Below are 23,892 nucleotides of genomic sequence, written 5' to 3'. Positions count from 1 at the left end.
CAGGTTGACTGTGATGCAGCCCCTAAAGGAGATACTATTACAACAGGTTATTCACATTGCTGCAACAATGATTAAACATGATAACTTGCTTCACTCAGCTTATGTCTAGCTTTGGGTGTGAGGTTCCTCTGTTCAATATTTCAACAAACATCTTTATTGGTCTTCATATAACATGCACACATTTAACCAATGTGTTGCAGATGTTGCACGTTGGAAATTCAATTCTCTGCTTTAAAGATTTTTTTGCTCGAGTCAAACTACCTTACAAGAGTGGTGACAATAAAAAAGCCAACAGCTTTTGATTTTTTTTGATTATGCAGCAAGATATTTGTAAAGGGCCAGGAATACTGATTAAATACAATTCTGAAAGTTTGAACGGAATTTGGTTGGTCAAAATAGAAAAATCAGAATGGGAAGAAGGAATGGAAGAGCAGAGAAACTGTGAGATACAGGGAGGCTTGGGCTATACTTTGTGAGTATTGGGTAAGCCAGCGAGAATGTGGAATGGGTCCATTGGTGTCTCGGGTGGAGCAAAATTAGGTTGATACATTGATTCCACCACACTCAATGTCCAAACTTAACTCTAGAAAGGAATTCAGTGACTGAGGTATTACACTATACTTTTCACCCTTTAAAATATACAGTGTGATTTCACCACATCCTGTTTTCATCTCAGACCTGGAACCTTTCCTGCATTTTACATCATCTTAATGACTTGTGCAATCTTGTTTTTCTAAAGTCCTCCACTGCATTACTGAGATGGGATTTGAAATCATTTGACAGCTTCCTGCTTCTCCTGGAGATCATTTAACCCATTGAATTCTCAACAATAAATAGCAGGAATGACCAGTCAATACGTGTTTGTTGGTATTGGTTCTGGTATAAGTGTTGACCAATTCAGTGAAATAACTTCTCAGTATTCTTTTCGTATTAATGCAGGAGTTTTTTGACCCTATAGAGGAGGAAAATGAAACCCTGGTTTAAGTTTACATTCGCAACAGTTCACCGCAGACAACATCCTCTGAACAATATTCCTTCAGTTCAATCTAGATTGAGTATAAGAGACAAATACACTTGAGAGGAAAAAGGAACCTTAACCATTCAGACCCCCTGTTGAAAGTGTTTGCTGAAGTGGATGAAGGTACTGGGTTTATCTCCGACAGCGGAACAGCATGCTTACACTCAAAAGAGAGATGGCTATTTGGTGATGTGACTGATGACTGTTCATCCTCTAAACTGTACTCTATAATGATTCTGTATCTTTAGGAGAGAAAAGAAACAAACAATCCCTGAAAATTCCTAAAACAAGGAACGCAACAAAATCCAAAGACCCTGAGATGTTATATGTGTAACTGCAGATTGTGATTCATTTGTTGAAAAGATTGAGAACTGTCTGAAATCTGAAACTTTAGGCACACACTTTCAAAATTTGACCATTATCTAAATAACTTTGGGTTAGCAGTGACACACACATTGACATTGACTATGAAATCAACAATTACAACTTGGATTTATATACTGCCTTTAATGTAAATTTTCTCAAAGTACTTCATAGGAACACCATCAAACAAGACTTGACACTAAACCGCTTAAGAAGATTTCAGATAGATAGAAGTGGTAGGTTTAAGGAGTGTCTCCAAAGAAGAGAGAGGCTCAGAGATAGAGAGGCTCAGAGATAGAATTCCACACACTGGGTCACTGTGTTATGAATCAGGCCAGAACCCCTCAAAGCATTTTGAGAAGGTAACTTATCTAACACTAACTTTTCGAGTTATTTTAGGCAGATGGAAGGTGTGATGCAGCTGGTCAAACCACTTGTGTCAAGTAAAACAGAATTTATTGACACACCACTGATGGAAACACAAACAAAAGAAAACAGAACGTAGAATAACATCTATTTGAAAATCCAACCAACACAATATCCCCAAAACTTAACAAAAGAACTGCTCCAATTTCCTGCAACATTCCCATTAACACACCCCTTGCCAAAACAAAAAGATAAGTTCAGGTTTTTCAGAGATGTTGTAGAGAGAGACAGAGAGAGAGAGAGAGACAGCCAGAAACATCTGTTGAATCAAGGAACCATTCTTCCCGGCAGTTTTCTTTGATTGGCAGCTTCGAACAGGCTGCTGGCAAAAACCAAACCAAACCAAACCAAAATGAAAACCCTGAACTGGGAGATCTGGCCACTCCCCTTTCATTGCATAAGTGTTAAAAAAAAATTTGAAAATGCCTTTTCCCTGATTGTTGCCTTAGGCAGTATCTGTTAGCTACTAGCAAATTTCCTAAACCCAGACAAATCGGAACCTCTGTCATTTACAACTCCCCTTGCAGAAAAAAACAAAGGTAACATTGAATCATAGAGTCATAGAGACATACAGCACAGAAACAGACCCTTCGGTTCAACTAGTCCATGTCGACCAGATGTTCTAAAGTAAATTGGTCCCATTTGCCAGCACTTGGCCCATATCTAGGTGGAAGTGAGGACTGAAGATTCTGGAGATTAGAGTCGAAAGTGTGGTGCTGGAAAAGCAGAGCAGGTCAGGCAGCATCTGAGGGGCCAGAAAATTGACATTTTGAGCAAAAGCCCTTCATCAGGAATTGGCCTTTCCCTGATGAAGGGCTTTTGCCCAAAACATCGATTTTGCAGCTCCTCGGATGCTGCCTGACCTGCTCTGCTTTTCCAGCACCACACTCTCGATTCTTGGCCCAGGCCCCTCTATACCTTCCTATTCATTTACTCATCCAGATGCCTTATAAATGTTGCAATTGAACCAGCTTCCACCACTTCCTCTGGCAGCTCATTCCATGCACGCACCACCCTCCCTTTTGTATCTTTCCCCTCTCACCCTAAATTGCCCTCTAGTTTTCAACTCCTCCACCCCAGTGAAAAGACTTTGTCTATTTATCCTATCTATACCCCTCATGATTTTATACACCTCTATGAGGTCATCCCTCAGCCTTTGACATTCCAGGGAAAACAGCCTCAGCCTATTTAGCCTTACCCTATAGCTCAAATCCTGCGACTCTACTTTCAAGGAGCTATGAACCTGCATTCCAAGGTCTATTTGTTTAGCAGCACTCCCTAGGACCTTACCATTAAATGCTAAGATTTGCTTTCCCAAAAGGCAGCACCTTGTATTTATCTAAATTAAACTCCATCTGCCACTCCTCAGCCCATTGGCCCATCTGATCAAGATCCCTTTGTAATCTGAGGTAACCTTCTTCGCAGTCTACTAACCTCCAATTTTGGTGTCATCTGCAAACTTACTAACTATACCTATGTTCATATCCAAATCATTAATATAAATGACAATAAGTGGTGGACCCAGCACTGATCCTTATGGCACACCACTGGTCACAGGCCTCCAGTTTAAAAACAACCCTCCACCGCCACCACCCTTTGTCTTATATGTTAGAAACAGTTCTATATCCAAATGACTAGTTCTCTTTATATTTCATGAGATGTAATCTTGCTAACCAATCTCCCATGGGGAACCTTGTCGAATGCCTTACTGAAGTCCATATATATATCATGTCCACTACTCTCCCCTCATCGATCCTCTTTGCTACTTCTTCAAAAAACTCAATCAAGTTTTTGTGAGACATGATTTCCCACGTACATAGCCATGTTGACTATCCCTAATCTGTCCTTGCCTTTCCAAACATGTGTAAATCCTGTCCCTCAGGATTCTCTCCAACAATTTGCCCACCACCGACATCACACTCACCGATCTATAGTTCTGGCTTGTTCTTACCACCTTTCTTAAACAGTGGTACCACGTTAGCCAACCTCCATCCTTCCAGCACCTCACCTGTAACTATCGATGATACAAATATCGCGACAAAGGGCCTAGCAATCATTTCCCTAGCTTCCCACAGAGTTCTAGGGTACACCTGATCAGGTCCTGGGGATTTATCCACCTTTATGCATTTCAAGACATCCAGCACTTCCTTAAACAAAATACTTGTTTAGTATCTCCCCCAGCTCCTGTGGTTCCACACAAAGGCCACCTTGCTGATCTTTGAGGGACCCAATTCGCTCCCTAGTTGCCATTTTGTCCTTAATGTATTTGTAAAAACCCTTTGGATTTTCCTTAATCCTTTTTGCCAAAGCTATCTCATGTCCCCTTTTTGCCCTCCTGATTTTCCTCTTAAGTAGACTCCTATTGCCATTATACTCTTCTGAAGATTCACTCGATCTATGCTGTCTATACCTTACATATGCTTCCTTCTTTTTCTTAACCAAACCCTCAATTTCTTTAGTCATCCAGCATTCCCTATACCTACCAGCCTTCCATATCACCCTGACAGGAATATACTTTCTCTGGATTCTCGTTATCGAATTTCTGAAGACTTCCCATTTTCCAGCTATCCCTTTACCTGCGAACATCTGCCCTCAATCAGCTTTTGAAAGTTCTTGCCGTCAAAATTGGCCTTTCTCCAATTTAGAAATACAGCTGTTAGATCTTGTCTATCCTTTTCCATCACTATTTTAAAACTAATAGAATTATGGTCGCTGGCCCCTAAGTGCTCCCCCACTGGCACCTGCCCTACCTTATTTCCCAAGAGTAGGTCAAGTTTTGCATCTTCTCTAGTAGGTACATCCACATACTGACTCAGAAAATTTTCTTGTACACTCTTAACAAATTCCTCTCCATCTAAACCCTTCACACTATGGCAGTGCCAGTCTATGTTTGGCAAGTTAAAATCCCCTACCATAACCACCCTGTTATTCTTACAGATAACTGAAGTCTCCTTACAAATTTGCTTCTCAATTTCTTGCTGACTATAGGGGGCAGTCTTTAATACAATCCAAATAAGATGATCATCCCTTTCTTATTTCTCAGATCCCTTTCTTACTTCTCATAACCTTGTTAAAGGAGCAGCATTGCCTCAACTGGCAGCAGAAGGCACAGCCACCATTGGTGGAATGTCTAAAACTGGGAATGTGCAAGAGGCCAGAATTGGAGAAAAAGAGATACAATGGACTGGAGAAGATGCCAAAGATTTTGATGAGTATGACCATTTGATTTGAAAACAAAGATGAAAATTTGAAATGAATGTGTTACTAGAAAAAGACCCACATGGTTCAGTGAGCGCAGGGATGATGGGGATAGTTATAGTGTAAGTGAGGATATGGATAGCAGAATCTTGCTGAACATTCTGCATTATTGTGAAATTATGTTGACTTTGTGCCAGTGAGCAGCATTAATCAAAAGTTTACCAGTTCATTAATAACTTCAGTTCTGTGATCGCACTGAGGAAGCCATCTCGCACAACATAGGCTTTGCATCAGTGTTAGTATGGCTGAAAATTAAGCAAAGCCAACTTTTCAAGGAAAGAACAAATTTTTAAAACAATTAAAAGGTCACCATTACATTGCCAATGCGAGAGCAAAAGAAACTGTCTTGCCAGTACTTCTCCAATATTAACATTTTTTATAGTGCTCTTATCCTGTTCCCAGTGTTCTCCACTGTTGATAAATGCAGGCAAACAGCTCTGCTTTCCTCTGAATGGAAGCAGTGCAAAGTTGGCAGTGTACCTCAATACTGTCTAATCTCAAACCTGTGGCAGAACAGACGAGAAGCAGATGTTCAGACAACTCCAAAGTAGGGATAATGTAGTTCACTGTCCCGGACATATATAGAATGCTGCTTATTTAACAGGTCTTTGGAACACAACAATCAATTTAAATACAAATGCACTATGTAACATAAGCTGCGCACATAATCACAGTTCAAGGCATTTGAGTGGATATGGCCAAAATAAAGAGAGTATTTTTGAGAAAAAAAATGTTTGCCATCTTTGTACCAGTGATCTTTTACAAGATAGAATAGAAAATATAAATTACTACAGGATAATGATGCTCATCAATTTGGTATCCTATTGCTTGGATTGTCTCCATTTGGCTTTGCAACTTGATCCAAATGAAGCTGTCTTGCTGTATAAATCTCAACATTAACCTTGTGAGAACCAAACAAGTTTTTATTAAAGTTTGTGAGAACCAAACATTACATGTCATCTGTTTGTTTATGCTTTTTGCTTTCATAATCGCCCACACGCCACACACAGTCAAATCTCTCCACACATACAGCCACACCACACACACTACATGCAAACACAGCCAGCTACCTGCCACACACACAGTCAGAAATACATCTCCACCCCACACACAGAAGGATTCATGTGGACACCTGACCAGCCACACATACATACACATACACAAATAGTTTAGAGTGTAATCAGAATTCCCTCTACCATTTTATATACATTTGGCGAACACGGGAACAACACTATAGAAGCAAAAGAGACAAACTAAATAATAATGAAGATTTAAATAATATGCTTACTTTTAAAAGATCCATGTGGGTATAAACCCTCCAGACACAAACCCTGAATATAAACATCTTTCATAAAGACTGTTCTTTCTATTAATGCCACATGGCTAAGAAATAATACAGTAGTCTGTTCTTGCTATCAATTGTTACAAGTTGCTCTACATATTTTCTCACCTCATGAATTTTTTCAAATTATTGCATTCTGAACTATATAAGCAAAGAACAAAATTAAAATATGAGCCTCTTGTCCATAGAATATTTGCAATGAGATATACAATTTCCTTGCAAACCTATAAATTACTGTTACTGACATTTTCCTGCTAATCGTCAAGCTGTTACAAAGGAATAAGGTCTGTAAGATGCTAGATTCATAAAAGCATTTATCTACCTATTTTAAATGGATGACTACTTCCATCCAGAATATCAATCAATGTTTTATTAGCCAATATTTAGAACAGGAAGTTCTTGGTTAAGTAGTATTTCCATTATGTTTAGTGTATGCCACTCCATTGTCCAATATTTATTTGGTGATCTAGTTTATTTTAAAGTTTTATTACAGTCAGAGAAATGTCATGTTATTGTGTGAAGTATCCTTGCTGCAATATCACAAACAGTAGTTTTAACCTTCTGTTATCTATCTGTGTTTAAGAAAATGCATTAATGATTGATACTGTGTGGAAATTCTTCTAGAATTTTCAAATCAATAGATGTTAAGGTAAAACCTTTTTGTAGATGGTTTGAGAAAGTATTCGGAACTATCAAATTTTAGTTAAATGGGAAAGCTATTTCTTTCACTTATGATGAACAATGGTATTGTTCTCACAAAACGTATTGAGACAAGCTGCCTAAACTTATCTAATTCATTGATGCTTTTTTGGCAATGTTTTGTCTGACAGCTTCTACAGAATGAATAATACCCCTAGCACTATGAGTATGTTCAGGCATTTAACTAATGTTGACTGGATCCTTCAATTGATACACACATACTGTATTGCTATCCAGGCAAAATTCACTGGACCCAGTTCTAATATGTCAATTTCATTGTGGTTACAAACACGAATAGATTTTAAATACAAATCCAATTTGTTCCCAGGTTATTTGTCATTTCTAAAAGAATTGCTAGAAAATAAAATCAGATGCAGAATAAAAGATTATTGGGTAGGAAAACTTAGCAATAAAGTTCCAAAGGTATGGTTCAATGCTATAAATATGGGAACAGGATAGGAATGTGCTGTATAACTAACAGTGGCTGTTTCAAAAGTTAGATAGCTCACAATTATGCATTCATGCAAAATTATAACAGCCAAGAAAGATAAGAAGGGCCACAAAATATTAATAAATGTTTATCTGTTAGTATGCTGCTTTGCGATCCATTACAGTGAGCTATGTGGTGAGAGAAGAATCCTTTCAGGGATTCAAATGGCAGTTACTTCATAAGGAAATTGAATTATCATAAATGTTTTATGCCAAGGATTAGCCAATAAATGAGGAAATAAAGAGGGATGACACGGGATGGGGGGAGGGATGTGGATTAGGAAGATGTCCTGTCCCTTGCTGAGTTTACTTGGAATTCAGAGGCTTTGCTAATGATACAGGATAAAAGTACCCAGTCTTCATAACAACCAAACTGAAATGGTTGGGCAACTGTATGACAATGCAATGCCCTTTGCTGTGATCACAAAGCAAAACTATTTTAAAATACTGGTTTCACCATGATGAGAAGCGTTTTGTTTAAGATACCGTTACAAGATGCAAAATGCTGATTTTTTTTCAAGATTCCAACCATTTACAGAATAACTTACTTACAAATCTGAGAGTAATATTACATTTTCCAGATTGCTTGGTATTAGGAAATTATTGCTTTTATCAAATGAGTGGTTTTATTAAAGAACTTCACTTTTCTAGTAATAATGGGTACTTATGTAAATATCATCAACATTTCATTTCGGTATATTGATATAATTTCAGACTGTTTAATTCACTTGCCGTTGGACACAGATCTACAGCAGAACACTGCATACAATTCCAGAAACTGCTCAAAACAAAACTAAATACAAAAGAACAATAACAATACATTGTATTAAAAGGAACCATTCGCTACAAATACAAGATTTGAAAATATCCTTATGTACATGTAAGTTCAATATGAAAGATTATTAATTCATATTTCTTTCTGTTCTCTAAATTGCCAAAATACATGCTTCAATTTCAACAGACAGGAAGCTTGGAGTGAGAAGGTTCTGGTGGGAAAGAGTGTGATGGAACAGCATGGGAGATGATGAGAGGCGTCAGTCCGATATGGCCAGCATTCTGCCTCGATCAAAACATTTTACATTTATTCTTTGAAGTATAGATTTAACTAGCAAAGTAAGCATTTATTGCCTATTATCTTGTAACTCAGAAATGGCTATTGAAATGAGTCATTGCAGTATGTTGGTGAAGATACACCTACAATACTGCTGGAAAAGTAGTTTCAGAATTCTGACCTAACAATAATGAATGTGCAGAAATATGTTTCCAGGTCAAGCTGTTATGTGACATACAGGGAAAGTAAGTCATGATGGCAGTCCAATGCATCAGCTGACTCAATTCAGCTGGTGGAGTTTGAAAATGTGATCAATGCTGCCAAAGAAACCTTTGGTAGTGCACACTGCGCAATGGCATGACACCAGTAAAAAGGTGAATGCTTAGGCCTGTGTATGAAAATGTTTTTCAAGGGGATTGTTACTATCACTTTAAGGGTCACTGTAGCTGCACAGATCCTGTAAGATTTTAGAGCACTTCACCCAAATCCTGTCTTGTGTCCTGTACATGGTGGCAAGACTTTGAGGAGTAGGGAGGTGAAGCACGCCTTATAGAACATTCACATTCTGACTTGTTCTAATAACTGAGCTTTTGTGTTGCTGGTGCAGTTGAGTTGTCAGTCAATGGTAAAGCCCAGGGTGATGATGGCAAGATCTTGACAATAATTGTGCCATTAAATGCCATGGAGACTTAGGTGGAGGTTACCGTGGTGAGAAATTCCTGCAATAATATCCAAGGACTGAGATGATTGACTTCCACCACTGAATACATTGTAAGCTGCCCCTTGATTCTTGCTAACTTCATATCTTGCTACTTTCATGGCCAAGAGAATCTTTGCCAACAATAGTAATCTAAGACAGTACATATTACTGATTTTCAGAGTATAAAATCAATAAGTTTTAAGTGTCAAAGTCTGAATTCCATTCTTGAAAATTGTTTTCACATTTGTGTTTTCACCCATTTTTCAGATTCATTTTTAATGCTAATTTATTTTCTATCATCCCTTTCCTCAGATTATTTTAGAACGTGGAGTATTTTGTCACTGATAGCCTCATCCAGGCTAGTGCAAATGCTCTTAATATGGATCTTTCAAAATGCATTATATTGAATGGGACTGACTTATCCTCTAAGACAGTCATCATCGCTGGTGAGAAAGAGTTCCTTCTGCCCCCTCATATAGTATTAAGAATATTGCAGGAATATCTGCATGAGGTGTATTGGTCATGAGTTTAAATGTCTTTAGCACTTTGGTATTGCTTCACATTTGAGCAGTAACATACTGCCGAATCGATTTGAAAAATGACCACTTGGGTGAGTTGCCTGAGAGTAAATAGCACCCGCAGAATCATAACTCAGTTGTAGGTTAATATCTTCAGGTGAGATTAAGAAAGGAATAAAATAATACTATGAATACAATTTTGTATTCCATATACAGTATATTTTCCTTTGAGAAACTACCTCAGTACAATGTTGTATGAGTGGGAAATTATGAAAATCTTCAATTAAGACATTAAGTAACTCAGAGTCTGACTTCATAAGTCCTATAAATAAACAATGTCAATAGGCACTAATCAGTTTTGCAGATTTTGCCTGCTATAAAGGGTCGAAGACTGACCTAATCCATAAATCAGTCCCAATATGCACTTGTGCTGACAAATATAAACAGCAGTCAACTGTTAGCTATCTTCTGGCAGCTGCATGGATTAATATTAACTTTGAGCATGGCAAAAATTGTGATCTAAACACAAATTTTTTAAAAAATTATTGAATTGTATTTAAACTGAACTAAATTATTTTAGTGATTCTCATATTCCAGTCCAGTAACTCTAGTATCACACTCCACCTTCATGAGACCAGAGTTAATGTGCATATTGTGTTGGAAATGGGCTTTTGTGATGAACTTGAATAATTTGAGGGAAAACAAATTTACACAAGCAAAATGTTACTCCTATAATTTTCAAATATTGAACTAGAAATTTTCATTAATTACCTCGGCTGAGTTTTAAAAATTACTTCTGCTCAAATATATAGTTGTTTCACATTAGAATACAGTTTATATTGAAAATTTCTTGCTCCAAATATTATTCCTTTTTGCCGTATTATGAAATTCCCCTATGAAATACGCAAGGCATAGCAAATCTTCAAGTAAATATTGCATATCCTGTTGTTAGAGCTAGTGATCTGATGTGATACGACAGTCTGCAAATTTCTAAGCTTACCTGCAAACTGGACATTGGTACACAAATAATCCAGTTTTTCACAAACATTCAGAGGCAGTGAAAATTGTTGCTATTGAACAGTTCTGAATGAAACTTGCTTTAAATCACTTGCCCTATTTACTCATTCTGGTCTGTTTACAATGTATTGAAGCTATTTTTGAAATAAAAACAATTATTCAGTCAGTGAAATTGTTGATTTCCTTCTATCCTTCTAAAACCTGTATTTATAAATAAATGTGTATGCTCTAGCATTAAAATATCCAGAAAATAATAGCATTTTTGAAGAGAAGTGCAGAAAAACAAAAGGTTATAATGTTGACTACCAAATCATTATTTCCTTGTTTAATACACACCCGCCTAGTTGATCAACTGGAGACACTGTGGTCATGAATCTGCCACAACATAGCGATTACTTTGACTCAGTTCTGTGGTTTGGCTGGGAGGTGAGCTGAATCTTTATCTGAAATCTGATGGTTTCTCTGATGTTCCCCAACACGAGATCAAAGGTAATTTTGTGGTTTGGATGAATGGGTGAAAAGATAATCTTCTGCTATTCACAAATAAAAAGACTAATTCCACCCAACTTCCCTCAACTGCTTTTTAATTTATTGTAATTCCGTGTTAGTACAACAACTTTAAAGTCAGATATTATTGGAGTGCTTTTTGTTGTTAAATATATTACTTTCAGATTAGAGACTAATTTAAATGTTGTGCATCAGAATTTATAAGCTCAAGCTGGTTGAATAGTTTAAATTAGATTATCAATCCTCTGCTAAACAATTCCACTAACAGAAGTAAGCAGAACTTCAATGAAACATTTTAAGAAACACAATGATAACTGATCATTGACTGACAATTAGTTTGTTTCAAATTTTAAATGTTATAACCTTAATGACATGTATAATCATTTTTAGTACATCACTTTACTTGTGAAGACAGCAATGCCACCAATTGCAACCACCCAAATCTCACAAATTTACACAAGCCATCCAGATATTCAATGTGCCTGTAGATGTTTTAAATGCTGAGGGCTTATCAAGTCAGTTTAGGAAATGTTGGGCTTATTTTTTATATTTTAAAAAAAATACTATGTGTAAATATAATGGGCTGGTGAAGAGAGAAATGAAAGAAGAAAGAATTGCAGGAGAAAATGAGGATCTACTATGAATTAACAGAACAGCACTTTTTTTAGCCAAAACAATAGTCTGAGTAATACAACTCAAATCAGTTGAAGAATTATTAATTTTGTTAGATTATAATAGGTGCAGCCTAGCGTTAGTTTAAAAGTCAGGACAGAACAGATAACTTTTAAAATACAAATATTTACAGGAGCCAAAACAACCAAATGTATAATTACATTTATGCCAGGTATACATTTTAAAAGCCGAACACACAAAGTCTGAGTTAAATTGCTAATAAATAACAAATCCCGGATTTTAAATAAGCAAATCTTCTAAAAACAATGAAGCTACATTGATGCTTGTTACTCATCTGTCCCTTATATCTGTATTTTCCTTACTAATTTACTACTAATGCAGTCAAAATGGTCACGTGCCAAATTTTCAATGGAACATCTTTGTAAATCACTTGCAATTAATTCTACATTAAAATTTGCAGTTTTACATCTCTCAGTAAAAAATAACTAATGCTCAACCATCAATAATTCTAATTCCATGGTTATTGTTTAAATTAGAAAGAATGTGATTAGTTTAATTACTAGCCCATACTTAATCTTGCTTAAGTGTTTACTACGTGTGTAGAGTCAGTCTGTTTTTGTATTCACATTGCAGCGTAGCAACTGCTCCAGGAAAACAGTGTAATGCTTTGGATAGATCTTAAGTCATTATTAGATAGTTCCAGGAAAAGAAACAAACTATTTTTGCTTTACTGTTTTTGAATATAACTATTGACTCAGAACAATCCATTATGGTTATTAGATGTAACTATTATTTTGTGATAATAGTAATAAAAAGTTGCAACTAAACAGATTACATTATTTATCAACATTAACAATTAGTTTTAATACTTTTTATTAATCTTTGCTCAACAATGAGTACAATTGACAAATATAATTGTTTGCATTACGATTAATTTACATGAAATAACAGCTTCGGCTATTATATCCTGGCCAGGATTAACAATTGAGACAACGTTATTATCTATTTGTGACTGACCTATGGTATATCTTGTAAATGACTGTAACTAACTCGAGAGGTGTTTAAACTGAATTATACATTAGAATGTTTGTTGGTATTTGTTCCTTTGTATTATTGAATTGTATCTAACATACTCAAAACAGTCGAATAACAACTTATGCATGGGATAATTTATAAAATGATGCAACATCCTTTTATAATTAAATACACATTTAGAGGTTAGTCTGATGCTGATATGCTTGCTTAAAGTAACTAAATCCCTACAAATAATTTCTGATTAATATTTCATTATTTAAATATTCAGAATCTTCTTGCCATTTTATTTGTTTTTTAGGCACGGATGTGAGTGTGTAGACTTTTTTTTAAGTGACATAGCCTATAAAGTTGATTTAGTAAATTGTTAGGCTTTTATATTATTTGTTTTAATTTCGCTGTACGGTTCACACGCGATACCATTCCTTTTCAATAACTAACAGGTAACAATGTTCCATCAATGTATTGAACTTAGAACCAGTTCCAGCGATTCACAAAAAAAGCCGCGTCAATGGGCAGTATGTTGCAGGTCGGGCAGCAGAAGGGGTTTAAATTTCGAGATGTCGAAGGGATCTAAAGTATTTGCTTTTTTTTAATTGGCTGCTGCAATAATTCACTAGAACACTATTGGAATAAGGTATGGATTTGATTCTACGCTCCCTCTATCATATGCGGTCCATTGATAATCTTCAAGTGTATATTAAGGAGCTATTTTTTCTTTATCAAAGTACTCCGTTTACCTGTCCACAATAAAGGAACACACACACTAAAAAAAATCCTCCTGCTTCTGAAGTTGACGATCCGCAGCGCAGTAGCGGTTGCTTCCCAGTGTGTGCTGTTGCAACACTGGGGGCTGCTACATTTGAAAATGTAGGAAGCGTGGCGTTCAGCCAGTGAGCTTTTACAGATCGTGGTTTTAAAGGAGCAGAGGTTACTAATGTGGTGGAGGACAGGGTGACGGCTTGCCCGTCCGTTCGGCACGACTAAAAGATAAACAATGGCAAATGGAGTACTCACTCCTGGGTTCCCTGGGCCCGTCAACTGTGATCTTGATGGCTCGGTGGTAAGTAGCGACTTGAGGTGGGTTTGTGAACACCGTGATTGTCAACGTGAAACTCTTCCCTGCAACGGGGGGGGGGGGGAAGGCAAAATAACATGAGTCAGCTCTAAAAACAATGAAGAGAAGACAAAATGAAACCTGATTTTGTTACAATCTTAACACGCGAGCCTGAAAAGCTCCCATTAAACTGGACCCAATTTCCTTCAGGCGGTCACCACTTATTGTTAAACACCGACCTCTCATATCTGAAAGATTTCTGGCCAACACTAACTGTTGCCGTGGGTCATTACTGTTTCTTATTTACTGAATATTACAACTTTTCCTATTAGGCCAAACAATTTCCTGTGATATTAGGTTGAATTTTAACAAACTGTGCAATAACAAGATTGGCCCTGAATTTATACTCAATGCTATACTGAAGCATATTTCAAAGGTGACTTGAATATTACAGAAGAGCGTTTGTATTTTTCTGATTTTCAATGTGAGGCGTATGTAATTTTAGTCAGAAGTCACACAGGACACCAGGTTGTAGTTTGTGATTTCAAAGCTTATGGTTTTAAATAAACCTGTTGGACTATAACCAGATATCGTGTGACTTCTGACTTTGTCTACCCCAGTCCAACACCGATACCTGCTCATCATGTTTTATTTTAAGCGCCGTTTAAATGCTGGAGTAAAATACTGGGCGGGATGTCTGGTCAACTTTTGAGTTCACCTTGCAAGAGAATGCAATGTGTCATGGTTAACTCTGGGGTTTGATTTCACACCAATAGCGTGAACTGTCCCGTGGATACAGTTGGCAGACAGTGGCCAGCCAGGGGCGGGAGGGTCACGGTTTGATTGCTGCCAATGTGGACATGGTTGGATTGGAGTGAGAAAGCGAGCGGATCTGCTATGACGGTTATACATATAGAAGACTAAATAAAGCGCCACTGTTTAACAGTGGCGTAAAAACAATGACTGCAGATGCTGGAAACCAGATTCTGGATCAGTGGTGCTGGAAGAGCACCTGGGGTGAGGTGGGGGAAGGGGAAATGAGGGAACTGTTGAAGTCCACATTGATGCCCTGGGGTTGAAGTGTTCCGAGGCGGAAGATGAGGCGTTCTTCCTCCAGGCGTCTGGGTGGTGAGGGAGCAGCACTGGCTTGTTGATCTAACCGTCCCTCCTGCTCACCCAAACAAATGAGACATCAGTAACCATCACTAGCTTCCCGAGTAGGGAGTTACCCCTACTCTCTTGCATAGGCAATCAACCAGTCAGGATATTTCTGTATGCAGTTATCAGCCTGGGGTTGTTTTGTCACTCAGTAGTTCTGGTATGCGGACATTGACTTTGAAGCGAGCAGGGAGTGAAGGGTGAGAGGACAGGGAGGATAACCTGTATCCAGGCCTGAGTTGAAGGGGCGGGGGCGGGGGTAGGGGGGCAGTTTGCGGCTCTTCGACCGTACCTCGTCCACTGCGTCCGACGAAACGCAGGTCATTGAAGCGGGCCACTTGATTCTTCATGACCGCCGTGGCGTTCCGCAGCTCGGCCGAGTAGTTCTCATCGTTACCGGCCAGGACCGTGACCAGGGTCCCGTCAGGGACATCTCCCAGAGCGACCACCTGTAACCCGGGGAGAGAAAGAGAGAGAGAGAGAGCGAGAAACTGAGACAGAGCAGCACTCAGACCACAAGAGATTACTGCTGACCGCCAGACCTCCAACAACTTCCCATTTAAACATCCCGTCAGAATCTGCCAAAAACTCCTCTCTCCCCCAGCCTTATTAATACAGCGCCGACGAAGGGTCACCGGATCCGAAACGTTAACTCTGATTTCCCTCCACTGATGTAGCCAGGCCTGCCGAGCTTTTCCAGGAACTTCTGCTCTGCAGCCAATTACTAATAAAGCCCCCTGCTTTAAAACAAAACTCACCGCGCTCTAAACCCGGACATTGAGGGGTGTATATCATTTCTATAAAAACAAACTACTGCCTCTCCAGGCTGACAGAGTTCAGTCTGCTAGCCTGAACATAAATATATAACAGCCTGTCCTTAAAGTCAGCCAGTGTAGGAATGACAGTGGGAAGGGATGCAATGCACTGTTGAATTGTTTCTGATCCTTAATCAGCCACAAAACAGGATTTATAAATGTACACACACAGAGAAAAAAAAGCTAAATAAAATCTGCGCATTTAATGGTAAGAATATATATCGTGGCCATGAAAAGTACTCGCGCGTTAAACAAGGGCCGATTGAGAACTCGAGTGTAACAGTTAACAAGGAACGCTTTCTGACAGAGAGAGGCAAAGTCCCAAGAAAGTACAAGCCATAGAAAAGCTGCCGCACTCACCTTAAATGCGATTGGTAGGGTCTTGTTACACCTCCAGTGAGTCGGGAGGACGGAGCAGAGGAAATTTGGACTGTCCGTCCGGACCAGCTCCCCGGGATGATCGGCTAAAACGTCGACCATGCTGCGATCGGTGGCTCGGAGTTTACTCAGGGCGCTCTCCTGCGGGGCCAGCGGGAGAGAGTCGCTCATCTTCCCCGTGCTCAGCGTGGTGGAAGGCGGCGTGAACCGGCGGCTGGTGTTGGTATCTACAGGGATACGCATCACAACAAAACTTAACAATCTCAGAAGGGAGGGAAAATAATGTAAGAGAAGTGAAAATTAAAGAAAAAAACAGCGGGCAGCAACGCAAAACTTTAGCCTTGGGATCTTTTTCTGCCCTTTCTCGATCCACCTGCGATGCGGGTCAGCCCAAAGTCGATCACTTCTGAGCTCCAGCAAGAAAACTAAACTCAAGGGCTCGGAGGTTTTTGATCAGTCCTGGTTCCAATAATGAACTGTCCACCTGTCGACTTTCTGTTGCTGGGCTCCCCTTTCACTTTTCAGTCTCATTGCACATTTCTGACAGTCGCCTGCTTTGCATGATCCTCCAGCCTTGGTGGACACTTAAGATGTTATCTGAAACCCCGCGGAAGACCGACCCAGACCGCTGTCGTTTTCTTTCCAAGCGTCACGGTAGCTTAATCCAGCGATCAGACAATAAAATAAGCAATATACCAGGAGCCTCGGTCCGTTCAGATAGAATGTTTTTCTTTTTTATAAAATAAAAGTCCCCAGAATGTTCTCCTCTTCCGCGGGGTTTCAGTCACGGTTTGCTTATCGGTGCTTTCGCTTTCGAGATCTTTATTTTGGGAGCCGCGTGGTTTTGCAGTTCGGTTAGACTTGCGGCTCTGCTGTGGTTTGAGACACATACAAACACCACATATATAATCTCCTGACCGAAATTCAGAGCCCAAACACACACACACAGACACACACACACAGAGACTTTAGTTCAAGATGAACTTCACACAAGAGACACCCGCCCTGAAGACGACTCTGAGCCAAATAACTAGAAAAAAAATCTTGCGAGTCGTTTTTTTCAAAAGCTGGCGAAACTTCCTTTTTTAAAAAATAAAAAAAAACCCAGGCTTCAGAAGAAATTAAATGTTTCTTTTTTCAATCATAAATAATGTTTCTCTCTTCTGCACCGGCATTCCTTTTTTTAAACGTCTGTCTTTGTTGTTGTTGTAAAATGAAAGTATTTTGGTATGTCGTGCACCACTGGAACATTCCTAGGTACAAAAGCAGGAGCAGTGCACCGCTTTATGAATGAGGCTTCCACATGCCCTGTCCTTCTGATTTAAGGTGAATATCTCGGGATTGCTCCACACTGAGAGCTCCGCACAGTCTCGGCGGCGCGCATCAACCCCCTTTCATTTGCATATCGCCCGTTACCAACCAATCGACGCCGCCTCCAGGAGCTCGGGCCCGGGTAGGAAGGAACCCATTGGTCCACTCTCCAGCCAATCAAAGGCGGCCGGCGAAGTTAGAAGTGCGCTCTTCAGACACCGCCCCTCCGCCAACCGGTACGCGCGCGAGCGTGCGGCTGGGCCACGCGGATCGGAGCGGGGGCGCGCACTAGGCAGGCGGTAGCGAGCTTCGCTTCCGTCAATGGGATTCCTCGGCGCTCTCCCCCACTCGAGCAGCAGCAGCAACAGCAGCAGCACTTAACCTCCCGCCCCCGCGCTTCACTTTGTAGCGCGGAGCAGTTTGAAAGAGCTGCTTTTCAATAGGGAATATCTTACTTCTCACTTATTCCTCTTCTATTATCGATCAAAACAAGAACCGTCATTTTAGAAATCCTTTCTTTTTTTTTTGGATGGGAATGGGGTAAAAATGTTTAAATTATGCTTTGGCCGTCAAGAAAAAGCAGAGAAAATGTCCAGTTAACTCCATCCGTATTGGTAATCTCTCCCCCCGCAATCTGCCGACTGTGGTTTATATACTCTGCTGACAGCTAAATATTTTCACCATAAATTCGATTTGGAATATATATCAGTCATTTCTTTTGGAATTCGGAATGCTATGCCTTTTTTGGATTTCAGGTTTTTAACTGCTCAACATTAAACACTGGTAAACAAGCAATTTTCGGATTGACAAGAAGGTGGGCTAGTTTGCGGGACTGTTGTCTGCAAACATTAGTTTGCAAAAAAACCCTGGGATAAATATCATTTTGATTTGCAAAGCTGTGGAAATCGTCATTTATAAAACAAATCTACGCCCAATGACTGCAACTTGACCATTCCTTATGTATATATTGCAAAATATTTTTCAGCCCTATTTGATATTAGTATACACGCCCTCAAACGGATCAGATGTGATTTAAAAGATTAACAATGATCGATTTTTGCACATGGTCCGTTTAAAACATAAATGAAGTTTCAAACAATTGAGAAATTGCACTCTAAAGTGCTGTATTTTGTCCCGTCGATTTCCCCTTAAGGTTGCCGACACTTCCTGGTCTGATGGTGATGTTCATGGGTCTGGGCGCTGATAGATAATCCAACAGGTATGATTTCAATCCCACATCGACGGTGCTTTGTGACCCTTTGAAAACCGCAGGAATCCAGCTACTGTCTGCAACAAGATCAGCGACAAATGTAGCGAGAGTGGAAGGTTAAGACAGCGTGAGACTCTCCTCACAACCGATTCATGGGAGGGTGGGGGGTGAAATGGGCTGCAATTTCACTCGTTTCCTGACGTGGAGGAGGGCTTAATTGATGAACCCGATGACATAAAAAGAAAGCACGCAATATCCAGTTTTCTCCAGTCGGGCGTGCAAGTCATGGAAAAGCTGCTGCGCTGGAGCTGCGGAGCGGACGGATGAACTCCAGGGGGCAGCAATGGACCTTCAAGTGGAGTTGTAGTGAGGCCTGACTGCTCTGCTATTACTGGAGTTCTGAGTTTGACTGTTGAATTACTTTATTAAAAAAATAGGACAAGCATTACATTTTCGAAAAGAGAAACAACAAAAAAAAAGATGTGCATTAACCCCCTCCACGTCATGGGCGACTTCATCTCCTGACAGACTATAACTAACTGCGAATATTTATTTTAATCCTTGTGTCATACATATCATGAGCTCGCCACCCCCTGCGCGATGTCTGCATGTCTTGGCAGTACATTTTAGTTTCTATAGCTAAACAGGAAGAGTCTCAGTAAAGATATCAGTATTATGAAAAATGCAGCGACAGCCTTTTTTAAGAAAAAAATTCCAGTCGATTTAACAGAATATAACTCTTTGAGGGCTACATAACAGTACGTCCAAAAATAACAAGACAGTTAGAATTATTGATTTTATTTAACTTCGGAGATTCACATGAATTAAATTATGTTCATAAGATTGAATTATTATTTGGCGAAATGCACAGGGCTGCAGGATAAATGTCTACTGACAAAATTGTAATAGATTTTTTGAAATACCAAATCCAGCTTTATTAAATTGAATGATTTTAAATTGTGACTGCCCATCTTCTCTTATTCCCCCAAACCCGTTGCTTTATTATTAGGCATAATCTAAAACTATTCTATGTAAGGATTTTAAAAGCTATTTTCATTTAAAAAGTCTCGGTAATAAATGATATTTACAGTTTAATTGTTCATCACATACTTTTAGTTTACAATGTCTTGAAAAGCTAAACTGCGATACATTTCTGTGTGCTGTATGTAGTGGCAAAAATATGCTAACTTTTCATCAATCTTTAATCGATTCGAAAATGTCGTTCAATAATATCACATACAACTGATACTAACATCGGGTTCTTAATTATACTTGATTCATAATTGAAAATGGACTTCCAAATTAAATGACTTGTTCGAATACCCAAGATCCCAGAGGGTTTGAGTCACCCAGATATGTTAAATATCAATCCTGAATTTGCAAGTAAAGAACTGCAGATTCTCAAACGCGTTTCCAGCCCGCTATTAAAATGAAGAGGACCCTGGGCACTCCACAGTGTATCTATCTTGCCCTCCGGGATAAGACAAGACAAAAACAGATTCAGTCATATTCAGGATTAGTGGAAACAACACTTGATTATTGTAACTTCACTGTCTGGAACAGAAACAATCAAACTCAGGAATTGTCAGAAACAGCAGCCTTGTTAAGGTTAGAATCAATGTTAACACACAGTAGTAGTCTGGTTAGAGTTTGAGTCAATGTTAATATACAGTAGCAGCTTGGTTAGAGTTTGACTGAATACTAGCACACAGTAGCAGCCAGGTTAGAGTTTGAGTCAATGTTAATATACAGTAGCAGCTTGGTTGTTAGAGTTTGAGTCAATGTTAATATACAGTAGCAGCTTGGTTAGAGTTTGACTGAATGCTAGCACACAGTCGCAACCAGGTTAGAGTTAGAGTCAATGTTAATATACAGTAGGAGCCTTGTGCGAAGCCAGAAATTGAGTTAGCTGAGACAGTCTCAGAAAATATAGTTCAGTGATAGGAGTAGGATTAGCAAAGAGAAACCTAAACAGTGTTATCAGAAATAACGAGGGATACATTTAACAGCGAGGACTATGTTCAGTAAGGAGTTTGGCACCTTGAAACTCTGTCTCCGATAGCAAGAGGCTGTCAACATCTCAAACCGCTGCCTCGCCCAAAGTATTCCTCAAGATTTAACGGTTTATTGACAATGTCCAAGTGATTCACGCGACTTTGATAATAAACGTGAACCAGAAATTCAAAACTATGTCTTATGACAGCTGCACGCTAATTAGCGTTTTTTTTAATCAGCGGAATGTTTGCGTTATTAGATTTGAGATATTTTCGTAATTGGACAGGTGACTTTGGAAGGAGGAACTGTGAGCCCAGTTTAAGAAATGTGAGAAACCAATAAATTGAAATATCGTGTCTCCTTATCAATATTACAGTTTTATTGATATCACTGATGGGTGAAAAATTGAATGTGCTTGTTTGCAATAACTGCACACTCGCGCGGACGAACACCGTTTAAAGATAAAATATTCAAACGGACCAAACACACCTTTTGAAACTATTTCAACAAGCCACCATTGATTCGACCGAGCAGGCTGGCAAAAAGTAGAAATTAAAGATCAGAACATTTGTTTTGCCTGGGGTGAAGCTAACATTGTCTTTAAATTTATGTATTTGACGAGGGCCCCGGTTCTTGTTAATGAGGGCTCGTTTCAGTCTGGGGATCATTAAACATTTCACAATATCTACAAAAAGCTGGCACTTCTGCCTGTGACACTTTCTCTTGTCTTCCGTGCGCAGGGAATGTGCGTAAACGACCACACCGCCCAGTTTTGTTACGAGTTGAAATTGAGCACCTTTTAGTGATCCAGCTGCCTGCAGGAATTTAACGTCCGCAGGGATAAAACAAAGAACCTCCCCCCCCCCAAAAGATACGTTAAAATGCAGTTGCTGATTCTTTCATATGTGACCAGTCCCAGTTAGATCAGATCGGGTCTAACCACTTAAAAGCAAATTAATTTTGAATAGCACTTGTTCCGAATCAGTGATCAATCGAATCAAGTTAAACTGAACTTTATTTCTCTCTGAACCAATGGGCGCAGTACACAGAGTGAGAAATTGTTAGATGAATTTGTAAATGTTGTGTTAAATGTACAATGTAAATGTTTTCTTGTTGTTTTTCAATAAAAATCTATAATTCCCATTTCCCAGCCGTTGGTAACAAAACAAAATAAAAAATCCCGTAAAATTTGCACTGGGGTTTTCGAAGAGTTTTAACGTGATGTATAGCAGGACAGGACAGGACCATGTTGTAAGTAGCCCTTAAAATAACGTGACAGACTAATTGCACATGACTCCACGGGTAACAACTTCAGTTACCAATCCCATTGATTACTATTGATGCCAGCATTTCTTGGCGCTCCTGCGTTCAAATTCCTGCGTTCAATTTCTGGAGCCCTATTACACATTGCTGAGCGACCGCCCGCTTTTCCATATAATTTGCAGTAAGAGAAAAGTAAATAAATCTTAAGATATCCATCCTCCTCTCGTCCAGGTCCGTTTAATTTGCAGCTCACTTGCCCGTTCCCAGGAGACTGTGAATAGACCATGTCTCCAACAACTCCTTCCACACTGGTCATGTCAGATTTTTAACACCGGAATCATACAATTGCCAGCTTTCAATTAAATCTAACTTTTGAAATAGCCACACATTAATGCATTTCTAATCGAGAGTGCACACTTCTGTTAAAAGGCTGAGCAATTCGATATTGTATAATCCCAGCGTCATTCTCATCACGTTACTCCGCTTACATTCAGCACCGTTCACCCAGATGGAAAGATAATTCATAATTCAGCGCTGGCAGGTAACTCAGTTGTATTTTTCTGTCCTTTGTTTTTGTTTTGAAAGCAGGACGGATACTCCTGGGTGTAAATATTTCTTTTGAATCAACAGGATGTTCAGTGGCATTTTCCAAATGGATTTCATTCGGAGCAAAGTGACTCGCGAGGCTGCTCCGGATCACTATAGGATTCAGTATTCGCTGCGCAGAAAACGCCACTTCCAAAACCAGGCTGAGCACAACCGTCGCATCCCAAACAGCACCAAGGAATGGCCTGAGAAATCTCACTGTGTGTCATATTTTTAAAATAATAAAGAAATTAGAATTAGATTACGGACGCCTTCTTGACTTGAGGGATTTGTCATGAAGTAAAGTTTCCAAGATCCCTCCTACAGTAGGATTTTATAACGTGCCCGTTTATATGAACTATTCTTTCACCACGTTATGCTTCCTACAGCCAGCTTTCCGCTGACCATGGTACTTGCTTTAATAATCTTACTGAGGACGAGGACATTCAACTCTTTCGGTAGCAGAAAGAGGCCTCGTAGCTACAGGCTTGTTCCCAGGAGATGTTGGAAATGCTGAGTCGTTTCCTTGTGGTGCTAACGGTGCTGTGACATTGAGGACGTTCATCCACAGGGAATGCCAGTCCCAATGTTGCACATCACACCTCAACCTTACAACTTGTACACACCACTTTCGTTGTCTATGCTGAGAATCGATCTTATTCAGTCTTTGAGATACTGGGGCAGGTGAAATCCAAGCTAACTCAACCCGATCAGTCAGCCTGGGCTGGGGATTTGGTCCCTGATTATATGAATACATGCCTCAGAATCACAAACAGATCAAATATTGTACAAGAGATGTTTTCAAACGGTCCTGTTCCCTCGGAAACATTTCTTGTCCTAAGTGTCGGAATAGGTTTCATCCTCTGCAATATTATTGTAGTTACTAACTATACTTGAAACCGCGAATTCCGTATTTGGATTTCCCAGGCTATTTAATATTGTACCATTTGCTGGTTACATACCTGAATTCTTTCCATTTGATACCACCCACTCTGTACCGTGTGTGGGTCGGCTTAAAACAGTAGTTTTTTTTGTAGCTCTCTTTAAAATGAATTTAGATTTGAATT

At 39.3% G+C, this 23,892-nt stretch overlaps 1 protein-coding gene and 1 long non-coding RNA gene across 2 annotated transcripts; one reads left to right on the top strand and one right to left on the bottom strand.

Moving 5' to 3' along the window:
* Positions 1-13,003: 13,003 nt before the first annotated feature.
* On the bottom strand, positions 13,004-17,762 carry LOC122548014 (runt-related transcription factor 1-like). Its single transcript, XM_043686573.1, has 3 exons — positions 16,444-17,762; positions 15,561-15,717; positions 13,004-14,175 (listed from the first exon to the last, which is right to left on the bottom strand). Exons 1-3 carry the CDS (start codon positions 16,702-16,704, stop codon positions 13,988-13,990), a joined length of 606 nt encoding a protein of 201 aa, XP_043542508.1. The 5' UTR covers positions 16,705-17,762; the 3' UTR covers positions 13,004-13,987.
* Positions 17,763-19,394: 1,632 nt separating this feature from the next.
* LOC122548015 lies at positions 19,395-22,961 on the top strand. Its single transcript, XR_006311153.1, has 3 exons — positions 19,395-20,439; positions 22,735-22,781; positions 22,871-22,961. It is a non-coding gene; the product is annotated as an uncharacterized LOC122548015 (long non-coding RNA).
* The last annotated feature ends 931 nt before the right edge of the window (positions 22,962-23,892 follow it).

This window comes from Chiloscyllium plagiosum, unplaced genomic scaffold (genome assembly GCF_004010195.1).
Source record: "Chiloscyllium plagiosum isolate BGI_BamShark_2017 unplaced genomic scaffold, ASM401019v2 scaf_7402, whole genome shotgun sequence".
In the NCBI taxonomy this organism is placed as follows: Eukaryota; Metazoa; Chordata; class Chondrichthyes; order Orectolobiformes; family Hemiscylliidae; genus Chiloscyllium; species Chiloscyllium plagiosum.
Note: the sequence above shows the minus strand (reverse complement) of the source record. Positions and strands in the feature narration are given on the sequence as shown.